The sequence below is a fragment of the Schistocerca serialis genome, chromosome 2 (assembly GCF_023864345.2).
Source record: "Schistocerca serialis cubense isolate TAMUIC-IGC-003099 chromosome 2, iqSchSeri2.2, whole genome shotgun sequence".
Lineage (NCBI taxonomy): Eukaryota > Metazoa > Arthropoda > Insecta > Orthoptera > Acrididae > Schistocerca > Schistocerca serialis.
In genome coordinates, this window is record NC_064639.1 from 498101328 (window position 1) to 498123695 (window position 22368).

The 22368-nt window shown below is 39.3% G+C and overlaps 1 protein-coding gene across 4 annotated transcripts in view; it reads left to right on the plus strand.

Moving 5' to 3' along the window:
• The first annotated feature begins 20601 nt into the window (after positions 1-20601).
• Positions 20602-22368, plus strand: part of LOC126457440 (zinc finger protein 184-like) — a 91813-nt gene continuing 90046 nt past the window's right edge. For all 4 annotated transcript variants that reach the window (XM_050093718.1, XM_050093719.1, XM_050093721.1 and 1 more), the window contains exon 1: positions 20602-20803. In XM_050093718.1, the coding sequence (XP_049949675.1) occupies positions 20783-20803 (21 nt within the window). In that variant the 5' untranslated portion in view covers positions 20602-20782. The remainder of the gene's footprint in view (positions 20804-22368) is intronic.

Sequence of the window (22368 nt, forward strand, 5' to 3'; positions counted from 1 at the left end):
GACCCACTGCAGTCCTTGTAGAAATAATGGTATTGGTGAGTCAGCAAAGGTGTAGACCCACAGTAGTCCATGTAGAGATGACCAGCAGCCATCTGCTGTGACTGTGCAGGTGCACAATCACCATCGAAGAGTCTTGCAGAGAAGATAGCAAGTCCATAAACCACCACTTGTGCACTCACAAAGTTTTTGGAATTGTCCTTAGAACCAGCAATGCTGTTATCCAGTCCCTTGCTGAATTATTAACACGCGTGCAAACACTAACAGTCCCTACTTCTCACATATTGTCCATATACTATGACCAACAGAAACGTGTGCAGTGAAATGGAACTTACAAGTTACTTAATTTGATGAACTGGTGTCAATTACAATATTATAACATGAGAATACAATTACAAAGGTACAAAATACATCACTAAAAACATAACAATACAGATAACATGTGTAGTACAGGCTTTACAACAGAATAGAAATAAACATATACATCAGTGTTACAGGAATTAAGACATGAGTACAAAAATAAAAGATCAGAATCACTTTCGAAACATCAACTTCACACATGAGCATTAAAAAAGAACAGAATACATAATGTCTAAACATCTGTACAAAGAAAATACCATATTATGAATGCAAAGTATATTTGAGGATAACAGTATTCCTCATCATAGTGAATGTAGCTGAGTATTAGAAAAATTCTACAATATAAGTCTTATCAGATAAACATATAAAGACAGGAAGAACATAATTACACACGGGTACCCAAACACATAGTGGGATAACACAAAAGGAAATGACAGGGTTTGTTTCATTGCAGTATTTTGCAAACAAAACTTTCTTTGCTTCTTGGAGATCTTCCTTCATTCATCATTATTCCCAAAAGTCCTATCTAAGCCTGCCTTCTGTATTCTGTTCACATTGTAACGTCTAGAGAAACAAAAACAATATATTATGTAGTAATTAGAGAATTAGATGTATCATATTGTGTCATTGCATAAAATTATGTATTTTTTTTTATTATTTATTTTTGAAAACGTCTGCGTCGGCGAGTAATAAAACCGACACAGAAGATAAATGTTAAACAGAGATAAAAGAAATGAACTAGTATATAATACGTGATGTAGATTAATGTCTTTGTCTTCTTAATGTGGAAGTTGCGCGAGTAAGATCTCCTGTTGTTGTCGTAGAGAACGCGAATGTAGCACTCTTTTGTCGAGACTAAGCATTTTACGCCATTACGCCTGAATTCACAAAGGTCTGTAATCACTGAGATATTTAAAGGTTTTAATAGAGTTGTTTAAATGAAAACTTGTATCATTTATTGTTAAGCTTGCTTGCATATTATCCCATCCTGTTGAGACATTTTTCAGTTATATAAATATTATCTGTGGTGCTGAGCTGCGGGGAGAACGAAGAGCCGCTGCCGCGGCGTATTTAAACGACTTACAATATAGCCGAGCATACCGCAAGGAAGCGGTAAAATAATAGTAAAATAATATTATTTCTTTTAGCTCCCAGACTGGCAGTGAAGATCAGCGGATTTTATGATGTGTTGCAGATTGACGCGGGCTGCTGATAGGATATAATTTACAGTGCAAATAATTTAATGCACCTTCAGAATCTGATAGGAATCTTGCTGTGCTCCGTTCTGATCTGGCAAACTTTATAGTGACAACGTATTTTTTAATGAGAGTCTCATGTTCTTGGGCTAGCCGTGGTGTGAAATAGCATTTTAACGAGAGATAAAATCCACTGCGAACTTGTATTTTTGAACGATCATACTCTGTAACATCAGTGTTCATAAAAAAGTAATTTCAACTTTTACTCACTATGAAGTAGGGAAGATATATTGATTCCTAGCATAAGTTGCAGATACGAAAAATCGTTCCTTAAATTGTAGGCCAGATCCAGAACAATCAAACTTCCATGTATAAATTTTATTCCGCTAAAAGGTAATGATGATAATGAAAAGCAAAGCACAGCATTGATAAAAGTATTTCGCGTAACTCTTTCCATAAATGTGTTGTTACAAAGAGAATAAATAAACCAAAGAGCAACAATTTAACCATTCGCGAGAGAGAGAACTATTTACGCGAAACTGTCGCCCAAAAACGCGGGGCCCGAATTTGCAGTGGCCACAAATATAAAATTTTATGTATTTTTCTTTCAGTGTTGATTGTTATGTATGTATAGATATATATGTATTTAGTGATGAATGTATGTATGTATATCATGATCAATGCGATGTATTAATGAATGTGTAAACACTCTTTCATGACAAAACGTACTACTGCAAACGAGTCTGAGAAGACGATCCTGATAGTGCTGAGAAGCTGTAACGACTACGTAATCCGGGGGCAGCCGAACCCCGAGATAAGATAAACTAAAGGTAAGACTACAGTGTAGTTGTCCTGTTTGTAGAAGTCGAGCTCCAGTGAAGTGATCTCATTTCGCTAGTGGTGTGCATATTGTACGTAGTTTGATGTTAGTGTTTGTGACAGGACAAAGATTGGTAGATAGTAAATTTTAGTGTGCAGTTAGTGTAGATAAATTAACGTATTTTGTGTGCAAGGGGCAAAACTGTCAGACTTTGTGTTTTAGTAAGCAATTTAGGAATATGGTTAAGTTGCGTAGTCAACGTCCGAGCAATATGGATACTGAGGAACAACAATTAGTTAGTGCAGGAAATGTGGAACCGGGTACCTCAAGTAGTACTAGTACTCTCTTTGAGGATATGACATGTGAGAATGTGGGGGCAGGGGCACAGGAAGTGGTGCCACCGCCCACTAGTCCTCAAGGGGATGTAGAGAAAGAAGTTGTACCACCACCAGAAAAGCAGGAACCAGAGAGTGGTAATCTGCCTGGTGGGTATTCACTTCAGGCTATATTAGAGCGCGTGCTAGATTACCAGGCAAAGTTTGCGCAACAACAAGCTGAAAAGGACGAAAAAATTGAAACCTTTATTGAACAGCAAGTCGAGCGAGACCGCCAGCAAGCTGAGCGAGATCGTAGGTTAGCAGAAAGGTTCCTTGCCCAGCAAGCTGAGCGAGATCGCCGGCAAGCTGAGCGGGACCAGCAACTTGTGCAATCGTTAGAAAACATGAAAAAAGAGATTGCAGATATGAAACAGAATTATGAGTCGATACCTAAGGCCATGCAGGAGCTGACTGAACAGGTCAACAACCTGCAAGTAGCAAACACTAACAGGGTAGACGAAATAGGTGTATTAGCCAATCGAGTAGAAAAGCTAGAAATAGATTCCACGCAGCTTGTAGAGCAGAAGTGGAACGAACAAGCAACTAAAATTGAAACAGAATTCAACTCATGGCTAGAAGTGAAGGAGTGTGAGATTGACAAGAACATTAATTCCAAAGTGCAAGCAGCCATAGCAAATAGAGATCCCGAAACGTTCAGTACCGCAGTAAACAGTCAGGTACAGAACGACGTGCAAACCATCAAACAAATACTCAGTGAGGATATTCTGCAGTGGCAAGTGAATATGAACAAACGGATATCCGACCTGGAGAAGGGTTTAGCACAAAGCAGAAAGCATTTGGAACAGGAACCTCTGTCGCCAACAGCCCACGGTTTTGGCAACGCACAAACTTATACGCGATACAACAATGAGGAATCTGTAGTCGATAATGCGAAGAGCTGTAGCTTCGGTTCGGAGCACACAGCATATGTCCCAGGAGCAAAACCATGTAGTTCAAAAATATTAGTGGAAGAAAGTTTAATCAAAAATAGACAATTTCAAACGTTTACTACTGAACGGAAATCAGTACACCCAGTAGTATTCATAAAAAGCTTTAAAAATATCTTGCCTAGTGTGTGGAACGAAACACAGAAAATTCAATACGTAATGTCGTACATTCAAGGTGATGCAGCGTTGTGGGCTACAGAAGTAGCAGACAGCTGCATGACATATGAACAGTTTGAAAGGGCATTTCTATCGAAATATTGGTCGCCTTGTATACAAGAGCGGCTAAGAAAAGAAGTATATAATCCCGAACCGTACTCACCTCGTCTGGGGAATTTGAGACGGTATTTTGAAAAATATATAAACAAAACACGCTACTGGGACGAACCTATATCACCAAGAGACATAATAAGACTACTAAAATCACATTTACCCATTCATATCAAAGAGAAATTAATACACGTACCAGAAAGCGATATGGAAAACTTCCTGTCTGTTCTAGATTCTATAGACTTGATACAGGAAGACGCAAAATCAGCGTGTGATCACTCGCGGAATAATGGGTCAGGATGTAAACATGACAGAAATAGTAGTGCACAAAACCACAACCATGGAAATAGTGGGGGTGGTAACAAGCGGCAAGAACATTCGCAAAATGGTAGTAATGGCAGAGGCCAGAACGGGTATGGACAAACAACTTATAACAAAAAGCGTCGATTTGACGACCGGTACGAATCCGGAATGTCGGGGACCAACCGCTGGAAAAATGCGCGAGGTCAGTGGCAGAGCAATTATAGTGATAGTAATCGAAATTGGCAGCAAAATCAGCGAAGAAGCCCAGAGCGACAGGGTAATGACCGGTATGACAACAGTAGACCACCACCGCAAAACGCGCCTATTGCGCAGCCGTGGCGGCCGACAAATCAGAGTGTACATATAGTGGAGGTCGCGGACAATAGCCGTCCAAGTACTTCGCAAGTAAATAATCCAACAAACTAGAATCGGCCTCGATATGCTCTCCATCGATGGCCGAGGGATGGAGTGAGAGCAACACGAGTGATAATAATATACCTGGGATACGTATGCTGCGATACAACGATGGTGTCAGTATGGATAAAGATCTACTGAACGAACCGCACGAATGTAAGAAAGATAATAACGAAAATGTGCAAGCTATTATAGAAGCGAAAATCAATGATGTTGCAGTGAATATAATCATCGACACAGGTGCCTCAGTAAGTGTAATGAGTATGGAGTTATTTAAGGCACTGGGAAAAGGACATAGCATTCCGACTTTCCCGGTTAATAATTGTAAGGTGTCTGGAGCCATTAGTGCACAGAGCCAATCAGTTAAGTACCAGGTGCAGGTGGAGATTTGTAAGGAGGGCGAAGCCATAGTGAGCTCGTTCCTCGTTGTAAAAGGATTGAAGGTGGCCTGCATTCTGGGAGTAGATTTTCTCCGCGAGAGGGACGCATTGATCGACCTCTCCTTGGGGAAATTAAGCATAGTCAATAGGGGTAGAAGGATTGAGTTATCTATGATGAAATCGAAGGAGGTACTTGTGCCGTGTTGTAATCGAATCAATATCAAGGGTAGGAACCCTTGGGTACTACACCTTGATGATTTTTCACATGCAGCAGACCTCTATTATCCGAATTTAGAGGATCGAAATTTTGAAATAAATGTTCAGGCATTTAAAACCAAAGTGCAGGAATCTGAAGGGTTAAGCGATACACAAAAGCAACAGTTGACGCAGCTGCTATCGGAATACACTATGGTATTTACCGACCGACCAGGAATAGTCAAAGGGTACCACTATCACATAGAGGTGATGCCCCATAAAACATACTGTCGCGCAACTTACTCCATCCCTTGGTCGAGGAGGGAATTAGTAGCTAAAGAGATTCGGAAGATGTTAGAGTGGGATATTATTGAGCCCTCCTTCTCTCCATATAGTAGTCCTCTTGTAGCAGTGGCGAAAGCCAATGGAAAAATCAGGCTAGTGTTAGATGCGAGGGACATTAACAAAATTATCATACCTGTCCGGACTCGCCCTGAGAATTTAGACGAGCAGATACAAAAATTTCATGGAGTACAGTACTTGACCTCGGTCGATCTTAAAAGTTCATATTGGCAAATTCCCCTTACACCGGAATCCAGGAAGTACACAGCTTTCATATTCGGAGGGCGAAGTTACCAATTCAAGGTACTTCCCTTCGGATTGAATGTAAGTGCCGGAGTGTTTATTACTGCACTAGAACGGTATTGGGTCCAGACTTATTAGAAAAAATCACTGTATATGTTGATGATCTGGTAATCGCTACTGCTACTTGGGACGAACATATGGAATTGTTGCGTAGAGTACTAGAGAGATTTAAGCAAGCAGGTGTGACAGCAAACCTAGATAAGTCAAAATTTGGACGAAATAAAATTCAATTTTTAGGCCATCTTATTACACCACTTGGTATCCGCCCAGACAACAAAAAACTAGAGGCGATCCGAGAATTTCCAAGCCCCCGCACTAAGAGACAATTGAAAGCGTTCCTTGGGCTCACGTCTTTTTTCAGAAGGTTCGTGCCCAATCAGTTGTTAAATGACGCGTCACTACTAAATCTGCTACGAAAAAATGTGCAGTGGGTTTGGACTGACAAATGTCAACAAGCTTTCGAAGCGATTAAAACCGCCCTACTGAATGCAAATATTTTGCAGCACCCAGATCTGTCAAAAGATTTTTGTCTTGCGACGGATTCATGTTCCTATGGCCTGGGAGCGTGCTTATTTCAGTGGGGGGAAGGAAACGACCCGACAACAATAAAGATTATCGGCTTCGCCAGTAGGACTTTAACTAGCTGCGAGAGAGCCTACTCGGCAACCGAACTGGAAGCACTTGCAGTAGTCTGGGCTGTAAAAAAGTTTAATTATTATCTACAAGGGAAGGAGATTAGAGTGTATAGTGACCACCAGGCGTTAAGTTTTTTGATGTCATGCAAACTATTCCATACCAGACTGAGGAGATGGATGCTTGTCTTACAAGAATACCGGATAAAGATTATGTACATAAAAGGCCAAGATAACGTGATAGCGGATGCTCTGTCGCGACTGCCGGTAGGATTACTGGATTTAGTAGAATTGTTAGAGCAATCCGTGGAGTATAAAGTGCTGTTAGTGCGTGACAATACTTACATGAAGGATTTTTTATATATATGTAAAAACATGCTCGAATTACAAAGGGCAGATCCGATGTGGAAAAAAATCATTAATAATATTGAAGAGGGCGTTAACAATAGAGATGAGCAAGGTTTTAAAATAGTGAATCATATTTTGTATCATAAACTTAATACGAAAGGAGACTGCTGGGCAGTATGTATACCTAACCAGTCGGTAAAAGTTATGACATGGCACACGCACTTGGCATGGGGCCATGCAGGGATTGGAAAGTGTGCAGAGATCATGGCGAGATACTGCTACTTTCCCAGTATGAAACACCAGATTCAGGCAACAGTTAGAACTTGCGTGATATGTCAAAAAGCAAAACATTATAATAGATCCACTAAGTTTGAACTACATCCCATAGTTCCACTCAGGCCGCTTCAAATAGTATCTGTGGATGTAGCCGGTCCTTATCCCATGGCCAGAGGAGGTATGAAATATATACTGGCCATGTACGATATTTTTTCCAAATACTTGGCAATTTATTGCATAAAATCAGCTACGGCCAAAACCATGGTCAGGCGGATCAATCAAGAATACTTGCCTCAAGTGGGAAAACCCGAAGCCATAACGACTGATAATGCTTCTTATTTCACGGGTCGAACTTGGAAAAATTACCTACGGGAACAAAATATACAGCATATTCTGGTATCCCGGTTCCACCCAGAAGCAAGTCTAGTTGAAAGAATATTTAGAGAATTGAATAAGTTCCTTAGAATCTACTTAGGGAACCGACATACGAAATGGCCAGGACTAGTACCAAAATTTGTAGAAATACACAATTTAACACCCCATTCAAGCACAGGCTATCCCCCGGTAGAGATACTGAATGGATTTAATGAGACACCGAATGAATGGCTCACGCCTTTGCCGAGACTACCAGTCAAGGCAGAAACAAGGGAGGAAAAGATGAAAGAGATATGGAACAGACTAACCAGCTGTGCGGCAAAGAGGAAAAGGAAATACGACCGAGGTGTAACTAACGAACAGAAATATAATGTAGGAGATCTAGTACTTATTCGTAACCACGCTAAATCCTCAGCCACCTTAAAACAGAATAGTAAGTGGCAATTGCTATATTCAGGGCCCTTTGAAGTAATAAGCGTGCCACACGAATGTAGCTATTTGTTAGCACATCCCCATACGGGGAAAATCAAAGGATTGTATCCACGTAAAGATGTGAAGTTATTTATTCAGTGACATATCACATATAAAGAGTAATAGTTGTAAGAAGATTTTAATTGTGTTTTAGAATATAAGTATGTTAGTATTAAGAAAGAAATTTGTGTGTAATGAAACTTGGAGGAAATGGATTCAGAAAGTAGGCAATAGCTTACACAGGAAAGATTTTGCTTACAGACAATTAGAGCCATTTAAAATATTATATGATCATTAAGCAACGAACAATCTTCTTGTTGATAAAGTGAGGATTAATTTCTTGAATCATTATACAAGTGATTAATTTCTTGAACCATTTTCTATGTGTAGTATGTAAGCGCAATTATTGATGCAATCTAATATAGTAAGGTAACTGTTGTAATTGTATTAGAATAAGGAACCCTGAGAGAGAGAGTCTTGACTAGCCAAACATAGACTCTGTAATATGCAACAATTATGTGATGTTTGCTGCCAGTAGTGATTTGAGAACGACACTGGAGCATAAGCTAATCAAAAAACAAGCCAGTTCCGTGGAAATTCTGCTTTGTATATAGCAATGCTTCAATTGAAGCCTGTGTACTTGGTACACGCCCTTGAATATTCACTACGCGATACGCGAATTAAGTCAACCAATGTGGAACCTACACTGTAGTCATATAGGAAAAATCATTAAAAATAATGCTAGTGCTAAATGAAGTATTTATTGAGCAATATGCCCAAGTCAAGCTGTCATGCACATGGTAAAATCTGTTTGATAGATGGGTGATAACCAGGCAAGCTACACTGATAAGAAAATTAAAAAATTTTGCAAAAGGGCTATATACGCCTAGTAACAATATGAAAAGTGTGTTGTGATAAGGTAAAAACAAATAGACGCCATGTAGATGAGAGGGAGTATGCGTAGAACAGTTAAAAGGTACTAAAAAATAAACTGTGCGTATAAATAATGGAGGAAAGGACGCAATATTGTGTGTAGCAGGGACAGAAAATGACTGTTGTATCTGCACCAATATATACGTCGATAAGTCTAGTGTTGAGTGACAGACTGTCCTAGTGCAGTGCTCAACGAACAATAGACAGTGTATAAAAAACAGTAGTTATTGATCCGTTCGGAGTCGATTTAAACGAACATCGCTCGATGGGGACAATTAGTATGTGTGTTACGAAACATTCTCACGTGTTGAAAGACGCTCTGGCAGTGTACCAACCATGGAGTGAGTGAAAATGTGTAGTACAATGTGCGTGTGACGAACCTTGAATACCAGTGTCACAATGCCACAAGAAACCCGTTATCACGCCAATCCATCCTGTGCATACCAGTGAAGCGACGGCTTACTGAACAATAAACGCTTTTAACCAGTTGCATCTTCTTCCACAGCTAGTAATCTGTGTTCTTAAAGACAGGACACCATTGTGGAATGTTTGTTTCATGCGCTACGACGGGGAGCCATGCGGAGAAGCCGAGACGAGTACCGTGTCGCCAGCCAGCCGGTCACGGTAAACCACTGCCACTCGCCGACATCGGCGAATGGTTCAGCGCGGTTCGTGACTGCTTGGGCGCCACGTCAGCACGACGTCGCTGTTACTGAGAGCCGGTCGTCGAACCCAGCGGCCGTCGGCACGCGGCGTTCCAGACGACGCTACTCAACAACTGCTTCGCGCCGCCAGCTCCGTACAACATTGTTGTCATTCAAATGAACTATCAAATATGTGTTTAATGCACTAACATGAATAGGGTTTAGTGGACACTAAATGACGAGACAAACATTTGTTTTTTTTTTTTTGAGTTATCTAATACAGACTCAAAGTATTCATTGGTTCAGTGATACATAGATATAATATGTTTTCGTCATGTTAATGAAGTATACTCGCATGAATGCTAGACATTTTAAACCAATTGTCGTGAGCAAATGCAAGGACGATTTAGGATACTACTGTAAAAATGTGTAATAAGTGACTTTCATTACAATCCAAAACACAAACATTATATGGGTAACAAAGAGACTAAAAGTTTAACATGATCTCACAAACAGCCTTTGTTATATGTGAACATTGAAAGAATCTGAACTTTTTGTGATCAAACTGGGTATTAAAACAAACCAGGCGAGATGACCATGGCTCCGGCGCAGTTTTCCCAGGTTTTCTGATCGCACGTAGCCCGAATGGGGGAGCCAAATAAATGTAATGACCCTGGGACTAGGTTGACGGTCACCTCGCAAAGTGTAAGAACAGTATAAAAAGTGTAATTAAACCTACAGTGTAAAAGAACTAAGAAGTGTATGGTGAATGTTCCAACCAAAGTAACAGACAATAACCAAACAGACGTTAGTGGCAGCATATTGCCGAACATTTCCAACGTTAGCCAATTGCTGCCAGGGGGCATTGTAACGTCTAGAGAAACAAAAACAATATATTATGTAGTAATTAGAGAATTAGATGTATCATATTGTGTCATTGCATAAAATTATGTATTTTTTTTTATTATTTATTTTTGAAAACGTCTGCGTCGGCGAGTAATAAAACCGACACAGAAGATAAATGTTAAACAGAGATAAAAGAAATGAACTAGTATATAATACGTGATGTAGATTAATGTCTTTGTCTTCTTAATGTGGAAGTTGCGCGAGTAAGATCTCCTGTTGTTGTCGTAGAGAACGCGAATGTAGCACTCTTTTGTCGAGACTAAGCATTTTACGCCATTACGCCTGAATTCACAAAGGTCTGTAATCACTGAGATATTTAAAGGTTTTAATAGAGTTGTTTAAATGAAAACTTGTATCATTTATTGTTAAGCTTGCTTGCATATTATCCCATCCTGTTGAGACATTTTTCAGTTATATAAATATTATCTGTGGTGCTGAGCTGCGGGGAGAACGAAGAGCCGCTGCCGCGGCGTATTTAAACGACTTACAATATAGCCGAGCATACCGCAAGGAAGCGGTAAAATAATAGTAAAATAATATTATTTCTTTTAGCTCCCAGACTGGCAGTGAAGATCAGCGGATTTTATGATGTGTTGCAGATTGACGCGGGCTGCTGATAGGATATAATTTACAGTGCAAATAATTTAATGCACCTTCAGAATCTGATAGGAATCTTGCTGTGCTCCGTTCTGATCTGGCAAACTTTATAGTGACAACGTATTTTTTAATGAGAGTCTCATGTTCTTGGGCTAGCCGTGGTGTGAAATAGCATTTTAACGAGAGATAAAATCCACTGCGAACTTGTATTTTTGAACGATCATACTCTGTAACATCAGTGTTCATAAAAAAGTAATTTCAACTTTTACTCACTATGAAGTAGGGAAGATATATTGATTCCTAGCATAAGTTGCAGATACGAAAAATCGTTCCTTAAATTGTAGGCCAGATCCAGAACAATCAAACTTCCATGTATAAATTTTATTCCGCTAAAAGGTAATGATGATAATGAAAAGCAAAGCACAGCATTGATAAAAGTATTTCGCGTAACTCTTTCCGTAAATGTGTTGTTACAAAGAGAATAAATAAACCAAAGAGCAACAATTTAACCATTCGCGAGAGAGAGAACTATTTACGCGAAAACATCCTCTGTCAAAAATAGTTTTTCTCCACTGTACAGTATCCTTTTTTTTTTTTTTTGCCCAAACCATTTTCATATAGCTTCTCAATACATTTCTTCCAAGTCATCATAGTTAGTTTCTTATATAGTCTACCCCTCTTAAGCTAACTTAAATCTACTGAGCTCAGATGCTAAACTAAGGGACGGGGCAATGCAGCATCACATAAAACAATTAATACAAACATCAATGACAAAAAATAGAAATGGCAAAGCAAGCAGCAAAAATTACAACTAATATAAGGTACTGTGCAGGAAACAAGAAAAACTAGCTTAGAAGAGTAACACAAAGTCAAATTCAGTAACACTATGTCTGGCAAACAGCAGCAGCAAATATAAAAAATATAAAAAATATAAAACTTATATCTATACATGACAAAGCTCAAGCAGAAAAAATATTACACTAAAATGGCCATGTCTAATACCTATGTCACATCTTAACACTAGAGTGATGCATCACGAGAACTTACACTAGCAGATAAGTTACCAAATCGTAAAGAAATTATTTATGCAATTCCTGTGAAGGGAAATGTCTATTTATGTGCCCTCGTTTTCTTGGAAGTAAATCATAAATTTCTTATTGACTGAATCTGTAGGCATAAAATAACTATATTAGTACATATATTAAATTTTATTTTAACCAATGCTGCAGTGCAGCTAGAAACTTGATATTAAACAAAATGTGTAAATAAATACATAAAGCAAGCCATATGGCATTTTTCTCAACTAGCAAGACAATAGCCGTGAAATGTTTCTCATCGTTTCATTAGGCATTTCAGTAAATATCATAAATTACGAGCTCCACAGTATGCTTTCAACAAGGAAATGTCAGTAGCGCAGACAATGGCCTCCCCTTTCTTTTTTTCTACCTGTGCTTCTGACGAGGCACTCACACTAATGGCTTGTTCTCCAGGCGTCTGACACACCTGGGTGCCCACGACGCATTATGTGCAGGTGGTCACTTAACTTTCTTACGGAAATATTTACGACAGCAGTTTCCGCTACAGTGACAGTCTCATATAAAAATATTTCACAGGTCAAGAATTTGCGTTGCAAATGTGTAGAAACAAAATCCTATGAATATAACAGTGTCCAAAAAATTTTCGCCGGCATTGTGATACATTCACGCATTTACACACATTTCATAACTCTTAAAGTACGATTCTTGGTTTCCAACATCCTTTTTTAAAAGTCAAGAGTCCCTAACTTCTATTCATTATTCATATACATATAAACACGTAATCACATTCCTCATATATGGTAGCATCATCTTATTGACATAAACATACCTCAACAGCATAATACATATCGTCATCATAAAAATAACATCATAACACCTCAGTCAAATCTCAAAAACGTCGTAGCTTTCTGCAATAATTTCAAAACCTAAAGAAAATTCTCTGCTCATTTCAATAGTGTCATCTACCTCAAACGTACTTTAAAATCATGATCTCATACCAAATACATCATTCAAAGCTCTCATAGTATCACAATGGTTCCAAAAAATATGAAGAGTTCACACAGTACAGACAAAATACAATTTCGTAAGTGTGAAATCATCCAGCTGTGTAATTGCGTAAACATGTGTCACTGACGTAGTAAAAAACATGTTTATCTCTCAGTTAAATGATCAGATAGCTGTGTAATTTATGTTTTAGAGAAATATGGTACCGATGTGTAAAGTTGTATAAGCAAATACCATATTAGCTGGGGCTCCTTGTGCTTGCCAAACACATGGTACACAAAGTAGGCGTGTACCCCCCTGAGGATTATTGTAATTATACCCTCAGGTGTTACAGATTACAAGAATGGAATGAAATGTATTATGGAAAACCTTTGTATCATTGTACCTCAAATATCTTTAAAAATAAATGATTTAAGTACAAAATTAATCACTCAAATACGTGTCCTGTAGTGCTAAACTGTGCGTCTTGTTGTAAGATAATCTCTGTGGGAGTGGCGTAGTTATCGTCCTCCGAAAGCTAAGTTCTGCAGAAGCCAATGTACTTACCTCATGATAAACAAAAGTGAAATGCTTGGCGTAGAGATATCTTAGTTATTACGCTTATTGTTGTGATGATGAAAGTACTGTGCTGTAACGTATTAATGTGCTATGGAAAAGGCTGTCTCCTCGTAGCTATACCACAAAAGTTACTACTAAAACATGTTTTACTTTCCAGAAGAATTCAGAAAAACTGTGCAGATATAAAACAGATACACCGCAAAAGCAACATTGTAAATTGTCACTCATTAGTAGCATCGTGATAAAATCGTGTAGCTGTCACATTAACTAACCACTGTGTCATCTGTTCGCAATAACAATGCATTCGTAATTTCTGTTTGAATAAGTTGTCTTGGTTCTTGACTGGATATTTAACTTTAAACATTGTTGCATGGTAACAGTTTCTAAAGCATACTAGTAACGTGAAGTGAAACGTTTTATGGCAAAGACAAAGTTAAAAAGCAGATTATCTTTCAATAAACGGTTTTACATGTGAAATGTGGTGAAAACCTTTTCCTCTTCTCAGTACGCAGAGTTTCAACTTGAATGCAATTATCATGCGGTATTCATCCGTAAAGAATACGGGAATTTTGCTCAAGGTTAGCGTCAATGTTATTTTTCCCTGAGCCAGCCGGCGCACGCGGGTGCCTGCGGTGCGAGTCATTGTCTGCTACCTCTTTGTTGGCGCGCGCCGTTATTGGGATTTGGAGACCTGGGCCCTGCCCTATTTAAATCCCGCCAGTTCTGATGAAATTCACGTCTGTCGTTACGATCACATCGTCTGTCGTCATGTCGGTAGTTCCTGTAGTTTCTTTCTTGTCGGTTAAGTGGTGGAGAATTTCTCCCTGAGTCGTAACTGCGCGCTGGACCGTTGCGTCTAAAGTTATTCTGCCTCCCTTGATAATAATTGTTTTGGTTCCCATATTGTCTGTTTCTCTGATTGTCTCTGTGATAGTCATTACCGCGGAAAGGTGATCTTTCCCTGTAACTATTACTACTCTGCCAACGGTTGTCATACGGGTGGTGTCTGTTTTGGTCACGATTTACGTTATGAGAATAGCCTTGTCGTGTCCAGTTATTATTTCTTTCATCGCGGAATTGCGACGGATGTGACCTGTAGTTGTTGTGTTCCTGCTTTCGCATCCCGCTACTGTCTGTGTCAATTTCTAATTCTTGTAAGAGTCCCTGAAAAGCTTCAATGTCGTCTTTGCCACGTCCTGCCAAAATAATATGCCATAAATGTTCAGGTAATTTGATTAAACAAATGCGGATGAGTTCTGAGGGGCTGTATGGGTTTGACAGGTACTGATTCTTGTGCAACATGTCTTCAAAATATTTGACAAGACTGGAAAATTCAGATTGTTCAAAGTGTTTCATCATCATGATGCTATGTTTTACTCGGTCTTGTGTGGCTTGAGACCAATATGCTGAGAGGAAGGCATGGTAAAATTCTCCTTCACTGTGGCAATCGTGAATGACCGATCGCATTCTTACAGCTGGTTCATTCTCTAAGTAGCCACACATAAATTCTAATCTGTGTTCTAATGACCAGTTGGGAGGAAAACAATGAGAGAATTGATGGAGCCACGCTTGTGGATGAATGTCGTTGGCAGAATTCTTAAACGTTTTGAATTTACGTGTAGTAATGAACAGCTTATAGTCAAAATCATCGTGTCGGCGAGTAGCATATCGGTCATTGGTACGTCGTGTCGGCGGTTCCATCTCAAAATTCGGTGTACCTTGCCAATTTCTTTCATAATTTCCGATGTGCCCTGAGTTATTATTTTGTGGCTGTTCCGTATTTCTATCTCCTTCTTCCCGTGTTGGAGCGCGAGTGTCCTCTGAAATATGTAATTCTTGTATTACCTGCATCAACTGATCTTGTACTTCCCGGATTTCTCTTTTGTGCTGTGTATTGATTTGAAATTTGATTTTGTTTGAATTTTCTTATTTGTTCATACTCTTCAGTGTCAGTGAAGGCTACGGGTCTTGTGTCATTCAGATCATCATCTACCTTTGTAGATAAGTTAGTGACCTGATCCGAAAGTTCGGCTACTTTCTCCGATAGTGTACTTATTTCCTCAGTGTGTTTTTCTGAACCAAGTTTCAGAGTGTCCATTTGTGTTGAAATCGTATCTACTGCGTCCTTTAAGTTTTCCTGAGTTTTTGCCAGTTGCGTAACCGAATCGGTAGATGCAACTGAGTCAATTTTAGCCCACAAGGTCTCATGATTTTCATGAACAATGGTTTGCAGTTCTTTTATGGCTGCTTCGTGATTCTGTAATGCATTTTCATGCCGCGAAAAAATAGGTTGAAAATGCTCACAAATTTTTGTTTTTACGTCATTACAGACCTTTTGACATTTCGATTCAATGTTATGTAATTCAGTAGTTAAATCTTCACGTGTTTGTTCAAGTGTGGTGTCTAACTTTTGAAGATTTTGTTCCATTGTGTCTAACTTTTGAAGATTTTGTCCCATCTCTCTCTGATTTTGTTCCATTTGTTGCATTAATTGCAATAGTAATGTATTAGTGTCTGGAATCTGTTTCTCTATGCTTTTTGGCAGTGCATTTTCACTGGCAACATTCACATTTTGACAAGCAGAAAATGTGTCTTGACTCATTTGAGAAAACGGTGAGGACGCAAAACCTGAATCTACAGTATTTGCAAAATTGTGTCCTATCATTTCGGATTCCTGAAGGCGAGCTGTTGCCGCGCGATCGATCGATAATGCTTCCCTGTTCACTAATTGTTTCACTGCCTACACCATTGTTTGCTGCCCGCTCCATTTCCCTATGCACAGTTACCAAATTACTATATTGAACATTAGTTAATTCATTACATGGTGGCGCTAACACACTACTTTCGTCTTCACTGTCATTTCTCAGTTTACTTTGGAGCCCAGTGTTACGTTTTTCACACGCCATTATTGTGACAATATTTCACACGATAACACAGAAAAACACAATTTGAAGAGCAAAAATAAGAGAACACATTAACATAGCACTGAAAATAATATCTAGTTAATTGCAGCTGCGAAATACTTGGTGCAAATTTACATGCATGCCACAACTGTTTTACTGTGCAACAATGAAAAACTACAAAGGAGATTCTCTCTACAATTACACATTAGCAGTAAACAAAATCTACACTAATTACACAACTACAAGAAAAAATCAGAAGATTCCAGTGAGGTATCCTAGGCAAAGGGTCGACATATGAAACGTCCCCTTTGAACAAATTATACTTATGAAACGTCCACTTAGAACAATTATACACGACTGTGCTTAAACTGACACACAATATTTTTTAGCGCAACGCAATCTGACTATCAAAGATCCCTGCAAAAGAATGGCCCTGAGTAACATTAAACTATACCTTTCACAAATCACTTACCTCACAAAAATCTCCGTTACTCGAACTACTGCAATACAGCGAGCGCCACTACTGCCAGCTAAATAAAAGATTCAAACTACGGAAGTCACTAACTACTGATAGAGATAGTTAGCAAATGAAAGATTTTAATAGAGAACAAACACTGTATTTACCTTAATAATCATAATATATATAACAGTTCAATTTCAAAACTTCCGCCATCTCTCTCCCCACATCCACCACTGCTGGCGGCTCACCTCCAACTGCCCAACGCTACGCGCTGTTAACACCCAGCTGCCCCTCTACAATGGCAGACAACAATGCAAACTAGCCACAGACTGCACACAGCACAGCCAGTGATTTTCATACAGAGCGCTACGTAACGTTGCCAATAAGAAACATAAACAGCCTAGCTTACAGTCTTTCAGGAGGACGTCAAGTGAATTTTTATCTGCTTTTTTGAATAGGTATATCTTACTTTTATTTTTGGAAGATTTGGGGGGGGGGTTACTGTATTCAATCTCGCTACGACAACCCTGTCTTCACTAATTCCTTTATCTGTTTTGATGCTCGTTATTAGCTCAGGATTATTTGTTGCTAAGAGGTCAAGTGTGTTTTCACAACAGTTGACTATTTGCGTGGGCTCATGAACTAACTGTTCGAAATAATTTTCAGAGAAGGCGTGTAGCATGGTTTCAAATGACGATTTATGCATTCCTCGGGATTTAATGATCTATCGAGGATAAATTAAAGTTACCACCAACTATGATCGTATGAGTCGGCTACATGTTTGAAATCAAACTCAAATTTTCTTTGAACCTTTCAGCAACTGTATCATCTGAACTGGGAGGTCGGTAAAAGTATCCTATTATTATTTTATTCCAGTTGCCAACAATGACCTCTGCCCATACTAACTCACAGGAACTATCTACTTCAATTTTGCGACAAGATAAACTATTTCTGACAGCAATAAACACTCCACTGCCAACCGTGTTTAGCTTATACTTTTGGAACACCATCAGGGTCTTCGCAAAAATTTCAACTGAGCTTATCTCCAGTTTTAGCCCTCTTTCAGTGCCTATAACGATTTGAGCATCAGTGCTTTCTATTAGCACTTGGAGCTCTGTTACTTCCCAACACAGCTACGACAATTTACAACTGTTATACTGATGGTTCAGGTATCTACGTTCTTCCTGTGTTCAGCCTGCACCCTTTGTGGCTGAAGCCCTTTTTTTATTTCCATGAGAGCCAAAAAAACCGCCGAGTCCACACCACACGGCCCTTGTTACCAGTGCAGCTGCCTCCTGCATGAGGTGGACTCCTGACCTATTGAGCGGAACCCAAAACCCAATCACCCTATGGCGCAAGTCGAGGAAACTGCAGCCTACATGGTCGCAGAACCCTATGAACCCCTGATGCTTACCCTCCACTCGGCTCTGTACCTAAGGTCCTCAATCGGTCCTGTTGACTTTGCACTAAATGGTGAATTCTGCATTCATCTCACAAACAAGACTTGCAGTCTTTCCCACTTCTGTTACCCTCTTGAAACCAGAGAGAATCTCCTCCAATCCAAAGTGACACACATCATTGGCACCGATTTGAGCCACCACCTGTAGTTCGCTGCACCCTGTGCTCTTCATGGCATCCGGTAGGACCTGTTCCACGTCTGCAATGACTCCACCCCTTATGCACATGGAATGGACATTGGTTTTCTTCCCTTTCTTGGCAGCCATGCCTCTAAGACACTCATATTGTGCCTAACATTGGAGCTCCCAACTACCAATAATACCACCTTCTGTGATTGTCCAGATCTTGCAGGCTGAGAGGTTACCTCTCAAACAGGGCAAGTGACTGCATCTGGCTGATGGACAGAGTCAGCCACAGACGGAACCTGGAACCTGTTTGTCAGAGTAACTGGGGAGTCCTTACGTGCAGTCCCCTGGGAAATGTTTCGCTGCCTGCCACACAGCTAGCCAACCTCCCACTCCACCACGGGTGAATGGTCAATATCAGTGTGAGCAGTAATTGGGCTGGTCATTGGTGCAGGCCGATTGGCGGACTCAGACGTGCTGGACGTCTATGGGATCCACTCGGCTGGTCAACAACAGTGATGATCTTCCACTGCAGCTTCAAGCTGTGTAACCGAAGCCATCACAGCCTAGAGTTGAGAGTGATGTGTCACCAACTCATCTCGCATCCGCACACAGCCATCACAGTTCCTATCCATACTATAGACTGTGGAAGACTGCACTACATGGACAATCGACATGCGCTCTGGAACACTATTGTGGACACGGAGGAAAACGGAAGAACTGTATTCAATGAATTAGATTAACACGCAGAAACTCAAAAACTGAACTACCAAACTAAATAATTCGCTCCTGATTAGCAACTTTTAATATGTCACAAAATCGGTTTAGTTTCCGATGAAAACAAAAACATAAGAACTGTGTCTATTAAATATGAAAATAACGCACAGAAACTCAAGAAACTAAACTTCCAAAGCCCACAGATGACACTACAGAATTCGCTCTTAGTTAGGAACTCGTAAAATGTCAAAAAGTCGATTACTACCCTGTTGCTGCTTGTGTCTCAGCCAGCTGCTGCTGCCCAAGATTTAACCTCCGTGCGTTTATTATACCCCAAATTGTGGGGCACCAGCGAAGTACGAATTCTATTTGGGGGGACTGACAATGCAGTCTTTCAATTTATACGGCTCCGGCCTCCTTAATTTCCTACCGTTCTGCAATTTCTTTAATTTTAATCTGCAGTTCAAAACTACTAAATTGTGGTCAGAGTCTACATCTGAGTTTCGAAGTGTACTGGAGTTTAAAATCTGACTTCGAAATCTCTACCTGACCATTGTGTAATCTGGAACCTTCTGTTGTCCTCTGGTTTCTTCGATGTATACAGCCTTGCCCCAAGAGATTAAATTGTTTTACCAGCCGGCTTCCACCTTCGATCCTTTCCCCCAATCAATTGTCTGCTAATACTTTTTTTCCTCCCCTTGCTTTTCTTGCAATCGAATTACAGTCCCATATCACAGTTAAATTTTCGTCTCCCCAAAGTATCTGAAAAATTATTTAATCTCATCATGAATTTTTTCAGCCTCTAAATAATCTGCGGAACTAGAAGGCATATGAACTTGTACTACAGTGGTGTTTCTGTTGACTGCGTTCACTATGCTCTTCATTGTAGCTTGACCGCAATTTCTATTCTCTGATTCATTACTAGATCCAGTCTGCACTACCTCTTTTTAATACTGTGTTGATAACTCTCACTTTATTTACTTATACAATATTAACTGTGTTTACAACTTCATTCAAACGAGCTACATAATTTGTAGAACTCTCAAAGCATAGGAAGTGAGTAATAAAACGCATGTAGAATTTTCTGTTGTAAAAATAGTCGTAAGTTGCAGACATTAATAACTTACTTTCGTGGTGCTGAAAGAAGAGTACGTTTATAATATGATTACGTTCTGGTTTGTTACTGACCTATATTGTATTGCCGCGATTCCCTCGATCAATCGATTTAGAACAATTATAAACTACTATCGAAGCACATTGTTCAGTAAAGGTTACTGCTATGATGGTATAGGAATGTGCGTTGGAGATACAATATTGCGCTATGTTTTGTTTTGAATTTTGTGTTTGTGTGCGGAAAAAATGCGTGTCAAGGAATCATTTTTACTTGTTCCTCTGCACTGTTTACTGAAGGTCTGCGATTTTGTGCAATAGCAGTCATGTTTAATTTCACGAAAGAGGTGAGTTTTGCAATAACAGGTTTTAAATATTACTTTGTCAGTTATGTTATCACATATAATTGCCACAAAATGTGCAATTACTTGTAGTTAGTGCATTTGTCTCGATGGTTGGGGCGAGGTTAGATATTATTTCAGTAAACAATAATTATTGGTCGTACCTAGAAGACATTTCTGACACATTGTTTACCTAAGAGCAAACATCGGGTTTCGAAATAGTGTAATGGACTCTATCGTACACAGATAACTTTTTGTGAGGGAACAGTGAATAAGTGTTTACTAGAGCCATTATCAAATAGATTACGAGGACTATAATCCGTAATGTAAAACAAAAGTAACAGGGAAGCTTATACGCAGAAAATAATAACTGTAACAACGTAGGTGGATTCGTAAGAGATAGTTATTCCTAGGAGCAAGCACGTCAAAAGACAGCTTTATGGTAATTACAAGTAGTAGTTCCAGTTGAGTAAGAGGCAGACTGATCGCAAGTAATTGACGAACTGTCTTGATAGCGGTTAGATGACTGTTAACGTTTTGTCGGTCGACTGTTTGTTTTTCAATTGTCCAAGAGAGTACTTAGTGAAATTGAGAGAAATATTTAAATTCAGTTAGTGTATATGTGCTTGTGATGCACACACGGTCGTTGTTAGTTGTTGGTGTCTCATTGAAAGTTAGTCGCAGTAGTAACCAATAAACGTACATTTTATTCTGATTCACTCACTGATGTACAATTCTTACCTGTTTGTATTTGCACTGCAAAGTAGTTTACAGTTTCATATAGACTGTAAATCGTACACAGTGCGATAGTAAAACAAAAGGTAGATAGGTGCTTCATTTTAGATTTGATGCAACCTTGGGTACCTCTCGTGACACAAACCATTTTAGAGGATTTATTATGTATTCATTTGGGAATCCATGTGAAAGTACCATCCTGCTGCCCTTTTCGTGACTTTTTTGAGCATTTTATTACTTTCAGTGCAGCGGTTTGTGAATTCCACATGCTGTGCATGTCGATGTTGTAGGTTATACAGATATTTCAGAATGGTTGATATTTTTAGTTTTACTGAACTTAGGTTCACTTGGAGTACTATCTGACTCAGTAAGTAATGGAGTAAGCCTAATTGTGCAGTATATTGAACTTTAAGGCTAATTGATGCTCTTCTGATGACTGGAGTTTACTGACATTTTGAAATTTTATGGTTCAGCTGTCGCTGTTGCAGGAAATTGTTTGATAGTGACACATTATCACAAGATGTACTGTGGCATTTGTTGATCTGTAGCTTCCATAACAAAACTGATTTGCCCTCTTCTTGTTGAATATCTTAACTTTGTTTATGTTTATACAAAAATTGCACTGTAAGGCTCTTTAAGGTCCAGTACAAGTCCACATAACATGTATTTCTCTTGAATCCCTGCAGCTCTAGATTTAACTATGTATCACCATATTTCTTCCAGTACGTTTCACAGTAGTTTTTGAAGTATTCAGCAGCTTCACCTGATTAGGCACATTGATTGAGGTGATCGGGAAAGATGATTGTTTTGTGGTGAGTTGGTAAAACCAATGAATA